The sequence below is a fragment of the Setaria italica genome, chromosome II, assembly GCF_000263155.2.
Source record: "Setaria italica strain Yugu1 chromosome II, Setaria_italica_v2.0, whole genome shotgun sequence".
In the NCBI taxonomy this organism is placed as follows: Eukaryota; Viridiplantae; Streptophyta; class Magnoliopsida; order Poales; family Poaceae; genus Setaria; species Setaria italica.
Genome location: NC_028451.1, coordinates 19,352,808 through 19,365,410, shown reverse-complemented (window position 1 = coordinate 19,365,410; position 12,603 = coordinate 19,352,808). Strand labels below are relative to the sequence as shown.

Genomic DNA, 12,603 nt, shown 5'->3' with positions numbered 1-12,603 from the left:
TATTAGCAATTGTGTTTTTACAGAATCTGTGAGCTACCAGATTTTGGAATTAACAGATATACGCATGCTAAGTATTAACATAAAGCTATTCCTTGGAACACAGGTACATCCAGAGCATATGTGAAATTTCTGAATGGCTCTCCAAGCATCTGTCATTTTTATCACTTGTCGTTTAATGTGCCTTTTTAATTCAGTGAACCTACAAGGCTAGGTCCATTTTTTCTTAAACAGTATCTTCCTGAATAATATGGCCAAATAAAAATATTAAGAATGATATCTACTACTAGCTGCTGCTTTGATATATTATAATTTAACTAGAGTATTCCCTGAATAACTAGGGTTCTCTGTTGTTATTTTTCTAAACAGGGCCTGCTAGGTGCTACGGCCAGATCAAGAACAAGTCATACTGAAAATCAAGTTGCAGCTATAGTGTCTCTAACCAGATCAGGATTTGAGGTACAACTGCAAACTTTGCACCAATTTTTTTGTCCTTGAATGTGCATATTATAGGAGTGTTTGCCCTTTCTAGCATGGTTGAGTCTGCTATCTGCTTTTTGTCATTTTGACAACAAGTTTTGAACATTGTTTTTCAATATTTGCTTCCAATACTTCCAATATTATGGTTGAGTTGCATATTTGTTCTTTCTGTTACCAAATAAAAAATTGTATCCTAAGCATAATGATGCTTCCATTGTAGATTGAGCAGGACTCCTAATTTGGGAGGTGGTATGCGAACTTGTAGCTCCAGGTGAGCAGGAGTCCTAATTTGGGAGCTGTGCAGAGTACTTGTGAGCAGGAGTCTGGATTTGGGAGCTGACATGTTAACTTGATGTTCCGTGTGATGTTTTCTATGATATTCGCTCCTATGATGTTCCGTGTGTATGTGATGCTTCCCTGCGTATGAGCCCTCCTGTGATGTTTCTGTGTGTATGTCTGTATGATATCAACAGCAGCAGCAGAACAGCAACAGCCGCAGCCGGCCACAGCAACAGAAGCAGAACAGCAACAGCAGCAAAACAGCCGGCCACAGCAACATCAGCAGAATAGCAGCAGCAGAACAGGGAGCAGAGCATGCGGGTATGGGATCGGGAGTCCCAAACAGCCGAAGCTGGAGGGAGGTTTTTCTCCCCCTGCCTGGGGAGGGAAGCGGATGGGAGGAAAATCAATCCTGGGGAAGTGCTGCTCGGGGCTGCTCGCCCCTGTGCTTCCAAAGGAGGCCTTAGGTTTCTTCACAAAACGGTTACCCTGCCGTGTACCCATTATATCTTCCTTCACAGAGTTAGCCCTACCACACAATGGTCAACCAAGATCACCTCAACAGAAGAACATGGAACTGCAGACATCAGCATGAAGCCGCGGCAATTCTGGGATTGCTGCTGCTGATGACGAATTGACACCACTGCCTGATGAGGTATCAGCGAACTCTTCGAATTTCATGAACTGGCCCACCTGAGCTGCTGCTAGGTGGGCGTAACAGATAGGTGCCACTGAAGAAGGAAAACCAGCAATAATCAAACAGCAAGTAATATCTTAAAAAACAGAGAAGAAAACAGTACAAAGGCAAGCACACAACAAAGAGTGTAATATCTTCAAAAAGAGGATGCAAACTGCAATAAAGTAGTTATCCATACCAACAGAAATTGCAGTGGTGCTCCTCTGATACCTGCACAAGCATAAATATGTTGGCATCCTCCCAGCTCTAGCACAAAAGAGTAAGAAATACGTAAACAGATGTGCTTACACATATGAAAGTGAAAGAACTAGCTTCTGGAGATTATCTGCTGAGAAGCCAATCTCATCGAGCAACACATGGTAGTGGGTGGGTCTTGAGGTACCCTGTAAGAGCATTTAGGATGCTATAAATAGGAAACATGCCTGGCATGCAGTCAAGTTATTCATGGTAATGAACTAATGACTGACAAGCATGGCCAACCAAAATCCCAAACTGTGCTAGAACTTACAATTGGTCCAGCTTGAGCACACATGTAAAAATCATACTGCCTTGGATGAACAATACCAGAGTCTACGACAGTCCCTGATGCAAAGCAAAAGTGCCAGTTGCTGAAGCTGTTTAAGTGGCAAGTACCTTTAGCAGTATTAAGTGGGACAGGGGTGTTTACCAGGTGGAACGTTGTCTGGCGAATCAACTTGGAAGAGTTTTGTGTGGTGATTCTTTTGAGCAATGATCACTGTGAACTTCGGAAGGTCCCCCTGTCCCATACTCTGATAAGCCTGTGTTGTCGAGCTCTTGTTAGAAAAGGATACCAGAAAGCCAATGAATTCCCAGGTAAACTAAATGTCACCTTTATGATTTGATTAAGCTCAACATTCAGTACTTGGCTAAATTGAGACTCGCTCACACCATCCCTGCATAAGTAGACCATAAGAATAAGAACTCATCAATACTGTGGAAACAGAAAACTCATGGCAGAAACACTGGAAAATTCACGACACCACAGTGAGTGCCCAGTTCATCATCCAGGAAAAATGAAGTACAGAAAATGAAGCTCTCTAGTACAGTTTCCCAGGGCTATCCAATTTGTTCAAGACAGGAAAGGAAGGAACCACAAAGGCACTCTTCCGCAAAAAATAAAGACAAAGGAACATACATTATTTAATTAACCATCATTGTATGAAATTACTTAAAATTAAAATGTAACATTGAGTTAATCAAGCATAACAACTTCAATCCTCCCAAAAATCAAAGAACATCAACTGAATGTTCAGAAACCATTCTTACTGGCAAAAGCAATATGGGTACTTATGATGAATTTCACGCAAAGTGAAGTCAATCCTGGACTATTCATCCTTTAACAAAGACAGAGGAGCCCACATTTAAATAAAAAATGCAGTCAATTTTACGAAAAGATGATAAGAAACTACAGATTTTCTTATTAGAAAAGATACCAATGACAATACAGAAACATAATCAGCACTACGGATATTTGACCTTTCCTATTTTAAGACTGGAAAAGTTCTGTAGCCCCAAACTTTCTCTTACAATATCAACATTCATAGTAAAGTAAAAAAAAAAATCAAATTAGCATGGAAAGACCATTTGCCAGTAAAAATAATGATAATTCAAGAAAGCAAGTCACTTGAGTTGGATAAAACATTAGGCAGTACACATACATTGCAGCTTAGCTTATTAAATGTATAAAAAAATCATAGGCATAACTGAAAAGAACAATTAAATCAATACAAACCTGAAGATAATTATCTGCTTAGGCTTTCTTTGTTGACTGGTCTGGTAGAAGTCCAGTAGAAGTTCCCTGCAATGCAATGCGAGCGAAAGTAAAAAAAAAGAACTTTGTTAGTGCAATAACTTCATATAACATGCAGATACTGTGAGGTACAACTAGAAGAACACATAGAAAACTGAGAAGATGTTAATTTAAATCACCTCATTATGCCATCATCCTTCCCATCATACAGCGGCTTAAATAGAGAATCGATCATCTCTACCTTTGGAGATTGGGTCCGGACAGATGCTCTGTACCGTGATATCAGTGGCCAGCATCTAGACCCAACAACCTGCAGAGTAAACTTCATTATAAATATCACATCACAGTGAAATAAATATAAAACCAGCATGTGACACTGCTCGTAGATTTCCAGAATGGAATATGCAATAAATTCATTAATGTTCCCCTAACAACGGTGCAACTTATTGAGCTTGCTATTCATTTGAACTATGGAACTGCATATAAGGTATATGAAAAGTTAATGTGAAAATCAATCTTCACTCGATGCAAGTAAAGCAAGAGAGAACAAAGACACACCGCGGCAATTGATGGTATATCTGCTCGACCTGGAGAACCATGTGAAACATCCATTCCAAGAATTAATGTCGGTATCTGAGTCACAACTGGTATCATCTGGCGATGTTCCAATGCCAATTTAGAATTCATTCCACCGAGCTAGTCAACAAGAAAAGTCATATTTGTCAAGAACGTATCCACATCAATAAGAGGTGGTTTCTTCAAACAAGGCACAGCTGCAAAATCAGATAGAGCGATGAAATTTTACCTTAGCATTAATTTTTAGAAGAACATTGGTGAAATACTGATCATTCATCTTATTACTGGGAGCAATGCATTGAGTGACAATACCCATTTCATGAAGATTTTTCTTCTTCCATGGCCCTTCAAAGCATATTAAGTTTAGCAACAAAAAGTTTACATGGTAGCATAGAAACAGTAACTGTGTATCATATTTACCATAAATATCACAATTCTTCCTCTCTGGTAAAACACACAACAGAAACTCCGGAGGGCCAGGAAGGCTTGTTTTGACTTTTTCGAACATCCTCTCAACCCTTTCAACAGGTGAACATCTCCTGGATTGACTGTCCTCATCCACCAATGTGTGAGGACGTTCAATAAACTATGCAAAACATGGGATAACTTTTATGGTCAAAGCACAGCATCACAAGAATGTTAAGTATTTTCAAACATTTATGAGGTGTTTGGTTTGAGGGATCAGTAACTAGGAAGCTACAACCTTGTAATATGAGAAGAAATTCTCAAATCCTGTACTCTGTTTTAACTGATGTATAATATATGTGTTTCACCCAAAAAACCCTATCTAGTATGGCGTGGTACGTCATGGGATCATCCCATCGATTTTGGTTGGATCCCGCCATTCCTCATTTTACACTAATCGTTGATTTGTGAGCATGGTTCTTAAGGCGTTAAGGCAACCTGTGGCAACTCACCCCCCTCACAACGCCTAGGCACATAAGGTGCGTGGCGAGGCGACACCATAGACATATCCTAAACATACTATGGTAGTGCAACTAGTAGCACATACATAAGTAGTTCACCAGGGAAACCAGAAATATGCTTAAGTCTAGAATCTCTCAACTCTCAGCTCTCAGCTCTCAGTATCGCAGAGCAAAGCACAGCCAAGTACAAGCAGAAGATTAGAGCAGAGAAAGCAGGAGAGGAGAGGGAAGACGGCACAGAGCAGAAAATAATTGGCTGATTCAAGCACAAGACTGAGAGATGAATAAGCTAATAGTTATCTGGGTAGAGCAGAGAGGGAACGGGGATGACATGGATGCTGGTGGAGACCGGAGTAGGGCTGTGCGCATGGGACTGCAGGCCAGCGGAGGGGCCGGAGGTGCGGCCGCACGGGATCGACGAACAGAGATCCGTAGGTCGCAATCGTGGATCGGCAGAGATGCACGTCGCCGCAAGGTTCCATCCCGCCTCCCTCTCCTCCCCTTTCTCTTTCCCTCTCTCGATTAGTCAGTTGTGCCTCGATTGGGCAGCTATACCTGGTTGGCGCGCTCGTTTTCACGCTCGTCGCTCGATTTCCTGTCCGCGCCCCATGATTTTGCGCTTCCGGCTCAATTTCCCGCCTGCCCGCCCCTACCTTTCCCGTCTGCTCCCCTTGATTTCATGCGGGATGCTTGAGTATGGCAGCCGCATCATCCTCCTGGACACCCAGACGACGCCTTTTGGACGCCCAGAAGATGCATTGCGCCTGAAGCGAACGCCATAGGCATCCTGGCTAGGCGACGGGGATGCCTTGGAGCCCCAGCACACCCCAACACCTAATCGTTGCCTAGGCGATGCCTTACGAACCATGTTTGTGAGAGATGAGGTGGTCACGAAACAACCTATTCCATTCCTCAAAACAAAGGAAGGTGGTTAGGTTCAGATGATCCATGACCATCTCATCCCTCAAAATCAAACAAGCCATAGTGGAAGAAAATAAACTACCACATAAGACTTACAATGCCTTTGCTTCGTCCACAGTTTATCAACTCTCTTGAGATTCTGCTCATGTCACAACGAGCAGAAAAATTAACGATAGCCCAACGCTCAATCTTGACAGGATCCAATAGCCTCTGTGATAGTTTACAAAAAATTAAAGTTCACACAAATGTTCCAGATAAATGTGTTCTCTTGCAAGTAGCTCGGTAACAACCTTGTTATTGTAGTTCCACCTGCCCCTGTTCGGGATGCAGTCTTCACTGTTCCCCACAACCAGCTGAATAGCATGTTCAAAAAATTATAAAACATTACATGTATATGAACATAGTACAATGAAAAAAACGGAAAAAATAGGCTAACCGTTGGTGCAGAGAGAACACGACCATCAACACGAGTAAGATGTTTCTCGATTTCAATACCACAAGAAGATAAGATTGGATCATCATCATACCTATTACTTTTTACAGCCTGTAAATTATAGCTGAGTTAAGTTCAAGGGGAAAAGGCTGGGAGAAGCAATAACCTCGAACGAATTTAGTAACCCACATCTGTAACAACTCGCATTCTATCTTGAGGCTTCTGTCGTGACTTTTCAACCAAATTTGCTCTTTGTTGAGAAGATAGTGCTTTTGTATAACGTTGGAGTGATACCATGTGGCATAACTGCAAAAAGCAAATATAATATCACCAACTTGAATATCAAGTGCAATCAGAAACTATGATAACCAGACGACATTAGAGACTTAAACAAAAACAGGGCTGCAACCTCAATTGGGAGATAATTAGGACGTTTTGGTTTTCCAACATCAAGGCATGGCAGATAAGGCATCATTAATTCAACCTGCTTGGACTTAAAATAATCCTGAACAGTAATATCCATAGTTTGAACTTCAATGCTTCCATTTCTAACTTTCATTGGGAATCTGTGCATAATATATTTCAGAATCAGCAAATAAATGGAACAGTATGGAAAGCACATCATAAGAATAGAGCCATACGTCTGTCTGGAGCATGGTTGATCGCTAAGGCCAATGATCTTGAACTCCATGTTGTTGTGCTTAGCTTTAACTCTCAGGTTTTTAAGCATTTTCCTGGCCTGTGTCATTAATAGGTATAAGTTAATAAGACTATTTCAAGCTCTGTTCTTTAGAAAGGAAATAAGTTAGGATTCCAGGATGAGTTATTTTATTCCAGGTACCCTGGGCCAGTCAATATCCCTGATATCTCTGACATTTTGATTTGTGAGGAGAAAATCAATAACTGGTCCAGGAGTCACAATCATGGTGGTTGAAACATCTGTGTAACAAAAAAACCAATGGTATCAGCATTGACAATTTGAATAAAAATTCGAGTACATGTATTCAAATGCATACCCATGTTCAATGAAAGACCACCAATTGTAGTCCGGAAACTAGAGTGGAGTCCACGACAGCCACTAACTCCACCAGTTAAATCAACAAGGTTTCGACTGTCATCACTGAAAAATGACTGCCTAACAAGTAGACAACCTCTGTATACAAGAAACAACAGACACATGTGGCAACCAAACAGACAAATAAAAATAGCAAAATATGTTATTGTGACGACAAAAGAAATAGCATACCGCTTAGCCTGCTGTTGCCTTAAAACAATGTCAAGGACTCTCAGAGCATCCTGAGCATGTTCTGACTCACTTCCTCGAAGTGCCAAAGCAACTGACTTTAGAGGAATCTTTGCTGCATAACTTATGGCCACAATGAATTTTTTTGCAAGATGTGATCGCTTTACTCGCTTTTTGTCAGCTTGACTAGGGCTTCCATGTCCTGGACTTCCACCAACAGCCCTGAAGACAGATGAATTGAGTACATATTCATATAAGTTGTCTATTGGGGATTCTTAATTGCAGTACCTATAGGCTACTTTAGCATATCAAAAGGTATTATTATCTCTGTTGAGGTTCAATTTCTTTTCCAGCATAATGACAGACCACACTAAACTTTCTTCAACACAAGCGGTTCAATAGTCCCTTTATCTTTTTGTACTACAAACAATTGAATTTACAAAACAGAGTTAACAAGAAACCTAGTACTGAAATCTCTCCTTTTTTGCAATACCATTATTTCAGTGTACAAGACAGCGTGAATAAAAACCTAGTCCCACATGGTCACATAGATAAAAGATGTCTATAGATGGTTCACTTTTACATAACCTGAACTGAAATTCCAATTGAAAATATACAAAATTGAAGTAAAATTTAGCATGATGGGTAGCTAGTAGCAATGAAAGATATGCATATATGGGAACCGTGTAAATAAACTAAGCAGGATAATCAATCAACACTCATACATTTTCACTTCATAGCATATCAGTTCACAAAGTTGCTAGAACTTAAAGTGCATGTACCTTGAAGATGTTTCTTCCAAGATAACAGTGAATTCAAAGTTATTCTGTGGAAGTGGTCCCACAGTAAATAAACATTTCTCTCCATCATATGCAAAATCCTTCCCATCAAGTTCAGAACTGTATGTTTGCAACAGTTTATCAATGACCTTTCGGCCAATACCCTTACCATCAACCACCTTATCATCCTCAGATTTGATGGAAACCTACAATGTAACCAAAGCGATTTCAGAATAAAACATATGAGCAAGTAACAGAGGCTGAAGAATTGTACCTACAATGTAACCAAAAGTAAAACAAATAAGCAAGAACAGAGTTTCAGGATTGTCCATTACACTGTATTGGTAGAAAACAGCATCTACTCCATTAAGCTTCACAGCAAAGTGGTTTGACAGCAACCTAATCGGCTTTCCTTCACGACCAATGCTAGGCCGTGCCATCGGTGTGCGTTTAACAGTGTCATCCTTAACCACTTGGACAGATCCAGCCATTTTAGTAGCCATACTATCAGGCATCCAAATAAAATCGTTGTTCGAGTGTAAGAGATAAAAAAATGAAAAAAAAGGAGAAATAGCACATAGACACATAGATTAGTTTTCCTTGCGAGTATTGTGAAGAATGATATTCAACATGTAGGCAAACAAATCAGGCAAAATGGTGACATCAGAATTTAATTTTATGGAAGGATGATGGAAATAGTATATGAAACATGAAGGCATGCAAATAATGCATGTGAATAAGGTAAGATGCTCGTGTTGCATATGAGAAAGAAACAATAGATAACCATTGGAATAAAGCTTTGCTGAAAAGAAGGACCACATATCAAAGCCAATGTTAATGTCACTTAACTCTTTTACAGTTTTTGAAAAAATAAACATTGTAATGTTCAATAAAAACAATAAACTTTGTAAGGGGAGAAGCTCGTTAAAACATGGAGCCTGGCTCTAAAAACAAAAGAAACACATGATATCTACTAGAGAACACTTAAATGCAGCACAATTATCCATATGAATTAAGACAATACAATCAACACTACAAATTAACATTTGAATATTCTGCATCGATATGCATCTATTTCGACTAATTCCACCAAGACAATCTACAGTGACAACTAAATTAGCCATAGCTTGTATCACTTTGACTTTTGACCAATCCTCAATTGGTGCAAAAGACAACCAAAAAATGCGAGTTGTTACTGGAGACATCACACATACAAACCAATACGCAGAATAAAACAGATAGAGGAATGTAAATAAAGATATGCTTATAACATCAATCAAGCATTTAGTGTATGTTTTTGTCTTTTTACAAAGAAGCTCAAGTGAAAGGAGCAGATATTACCAAAGTTTTCTTGCAAGAAGAATTAAGTTGTTTGATGCATCAAACTATAACCTTATGGCATTTTGTTTTTTTTTTGGAGAGAATATGGCATTTTGTTTGAATGCAAAAGGAACCGAAACAATAAATGAAGAAACAAGAAGGGCGTATATTTTTAAAAAGGAAAACCGGAAAGGTAACCCGAATGCCTATTGATTCCCGGCGGAATCATTAGCAAAGAAGCCCAAAGGCCAGGTGGCAATATACAATTGGCCATTTTGGGACCATTTTATGTAGAAAATTGGCTAAAACCCTGTAAAAACTCAGAGGAACGTGCTTACACAGAGAACTAGATGGCACACTGTTTTCATCCAAATAAAATACGTCTACAGCAGAGTCTAGCACACTGTTTTCAAACTCAGAAAAAGGGGAAGAAAGGTGCATTTGGTTCTAGACTATCAAAAGCAAATATACAAGTAAACAAAATTTCTGTCCACCACAAAACCAGAAAGGCAAGGCCCAAGACAATAATACCACAATCCCAAGATATCCCACAAAGTGCATAAGTAAATTTTGGGAAACACCACTAAATCAAAAAACTGAGTCTAACTCAATAGAAACAAGTTGTGTTTGGTAAAACACTGTTCTGAGTGGCCAAACAGATGTGGTATTACCTCCTCGGATCATCATAAATCGCAAAACCATTTGTAATTTCAGAAACAAAACATGATGAAGAGGAAAGGGAGATGGAAAAAAGAAAGAAGTGAAAAACAGACGCCTCAACCTCAAAGCAGTGCTAGAGGGGAAACAGATGAGGCATGAGCCTAACAAATACAGTGACTTCAAATCAATCAACGTATAAACAGGAACCGAGGTAAAAAAATTGTAGATCATGAACAAACACTACCAAAGTATCACCAATTCCAACGCTGAGACTCTGAGGTGCAAAACCGCAAGATGAGTTTTATAAATCCAAAACACAACCGCACTGGTTGAGCACGAGATTGGTGCGAGTCCGTACTAAAAAAAAGCATGCCGTTCCATCACCAACAAGCACCAAACAAATGAACTCAAGCAATCCCAACATAACCCTCAATGATTATAACAACTCGAATAGTAAGCGATTGAGTTCGTTCAAATTTCGCGACTGCAGATTGGAAGGGGCCATTCGGAGAATTCCGTCAGAAATCACAGATTGCAAGCACAAAGCCATAAACTCAAACTCGCAACCAGAAATTGGAACGACACATACCACGCCACTGCATCGAATCACAGGCATAAACAAGCGCCGAGGAAACACATATAAATTGAAGCGGCGCACGCACGGGAAACCCACCCTCAAACAGATGATTACATCACAATTGGATAGATGGAATCTGCCACGAGCAGCGCACGGCGCGCTTCCGAGACCAGATAACAATCTCCCATCAAAACTCCGGAATCTACGATCAATCCGAAACCCCTAGCAACCCACATTGGCTAGAATCCAAAACCCCCCGAAAAACCCCCGCACGCCACAAAACCCCACAACCAAATAGTTTCAGATTCCGCCATGGAGCCACACGAGAGCAACGAGCGGATTCGAACTCACCTTCTGGAACTCACCCAAAGAGGAAGTCGCCTCAACCTCCTCCCCTCCGCCGCCTCTCCCTCTCTTCCTCCCTCGCTTCTGCGCCAGGAGGGAAGAGGTGGAGGGAAAAGTAAAAACAAAGGCAGGCGAAGCAGCGGCGAGAGAGACGGGTGGAGAATGGGTGGGGTTGGCTATGAAGGGGCCGGGACGCCGGGTGCTTCGGCTTCGTCGCATCGAATATTTACTACTAATTAATAATATTTAGGAGTGTTAAATATAGAATAATTATAAAATTGGAGTGTTAAATATAGAATAATTATAAAACTAATTGCACAGGTGAGGCTAATTCGTGAGATGAATCTATTAAACCTAATTAATTCATGATTAGCACATATTTACGTAGCATCACGTTGTCAAATCATGGACTAAGTAGGCTTAATAGATTCGTAATCAGCTCATGTTTAGTCCTTCTAATTAGTATCTAAACATTCAATGTGATACAGCTAAACTTTAATCCGTGAAACCAAACACCCCCTATTCTGCGATGAACGGATCTGTAACTCGAGAAAAAGGCGGGCTAATAAAAAGGCGGGCAATGATAGTTAGCGCGCGGTCAGGATCACTCGTTGTTTTCACCCCACGTCCGTCCGTCCTCACGCCCTACCCTTCGTGTATAAGTTATGCACACAGCTTTTTTAAAAAAATTATGTACGCATATTTGTATAAGAAATTTGTAGACAAATCTTTGAAAAAAATATGAGAAACAAAAAATAAGAAAAAAATAGAAGCAAAAAGTCAAGAACATAATTCAAAAAGCAAAAGTTATAGATAGAACTTTGGAACCAACGAAGGAAACATAAATTATGAACAAAAGTTACGAACATAATTCAAAAACAAAAGTTATAGATAGAACTTTGGAATCAAATTCAAAAGTGTTGGGAATTGGTCTAGATCACGGGTCGGGGGATCGTATCCTGTTGGAACACTCCCGTACGCTCAGAGGTTCCTCTCCCCGTGGAAAGTCATCCCGTCTCTTCCATGCCTTTCCCGACCGTGGAGGCTAGGAAGGTGGGAGACCATGGAGGATGGAAGAAAGGTGTTTCGGAACCTCCAGCGGTCTCCCGAAGGTAACGAGCAGGAGCTGGCCGATGACCCCTGGAGTCCCCGGTGGGACGCGATGAGAGCGGGATGGCCCGCGGGAGAGCAAGGAGGGAGAAAAAACCTATCCAAGCCATTTGGAACCCCCTCCCCCTGGGCACTCCAGCTCCCGCGGAGGCATCGTCCCTCCAGGAGGGGCCGACGAACGAGAAGCCCCAATCCGGTACCCGGGCTAGGCCTCAAGGGGGAGAACTTTTGCTTTAGGCGTCATCTAAAGCAAAAGGGTGACCTGAGCATCAACCCTACGTGCAGGGACTGCCGCGCCCACCACCCACACGGAAAGAGGCCGCCACGTTAGCCCTAGATACAGGGATCCTCCGTACACGAAGGGGCCTTAGACCTCACTACCCCTAGCGTCGTATCCTGGTAGGACCAGCTCTGTGGATGCCGTACCGGGGGCATGAAGGTCTTTAACCTAAAAAGGCCCCGTCTTCTAAGGCTATAAATAAGAGGAGC

At 41.1% G+C, this 12,603-nt stretch overlaps 1 protein-coding gene across 2 annotated transcripts; it reads right to left on the bottom strand.

The window, feature by feature from the left end:
* Nucleotides 1-1,162: 1,162 nt before the first annotated feature.
* Nucleotides 1,163-11,165, bottom strand: LOC101786512 (protein argonaute 16). 2 transcript variants are annotated; one of them, XM_004956283.2, is made up of 23 exons: nt 11,011-11,165; nt 8,438-8,606; nt 8,106-8,308; nt 7,327-7,545; nt 7,097-7,233; nt 6,922-7,019; nt 6,722-6,819; nt 6,490-6,646; nt 6,270-6,386; nt 6,084-6,191; nt 5,938-6,000; nt 5,744-5,857; nt 4,221-4,386; nt 4,030-4,145; nt 3,783-3,920; nt 3,404-3,534; nt 3,207-3,272; nt 2,304-2,367; nt 2,121-2,232; nt 1,962-2,035; nt 1,742-1,836; nt 1,632-1,663; nt 1,163-1,487 (listed from the first exon to the last, which is right to left on the bottom strand). In XM_004956283.2, exons 2-23 carry the CDS (start codon nt 8,603-8,605, stop codon nt 1,315-1,317), a joined length of 2,649 nt encoding a protein of 882 aa, XP_004956340.1. In that variant the 5' UTR covers nt 8,606; nt 11,011-11,165; the 3' UTR covers nt 1,163-1,314. The 2 variants fall into 2 exon arrangements, with proteins under 2 accessions (XP_004956340.1, XP_012698840.1); XM_012843386.2 differs by lacking the exon at nt 11,011-11,165 and having other exon boundaries at nt 8,438-10,992.
* Nucleotides 11,166-12,603: the final 1,438 nt, after the last annotated feature.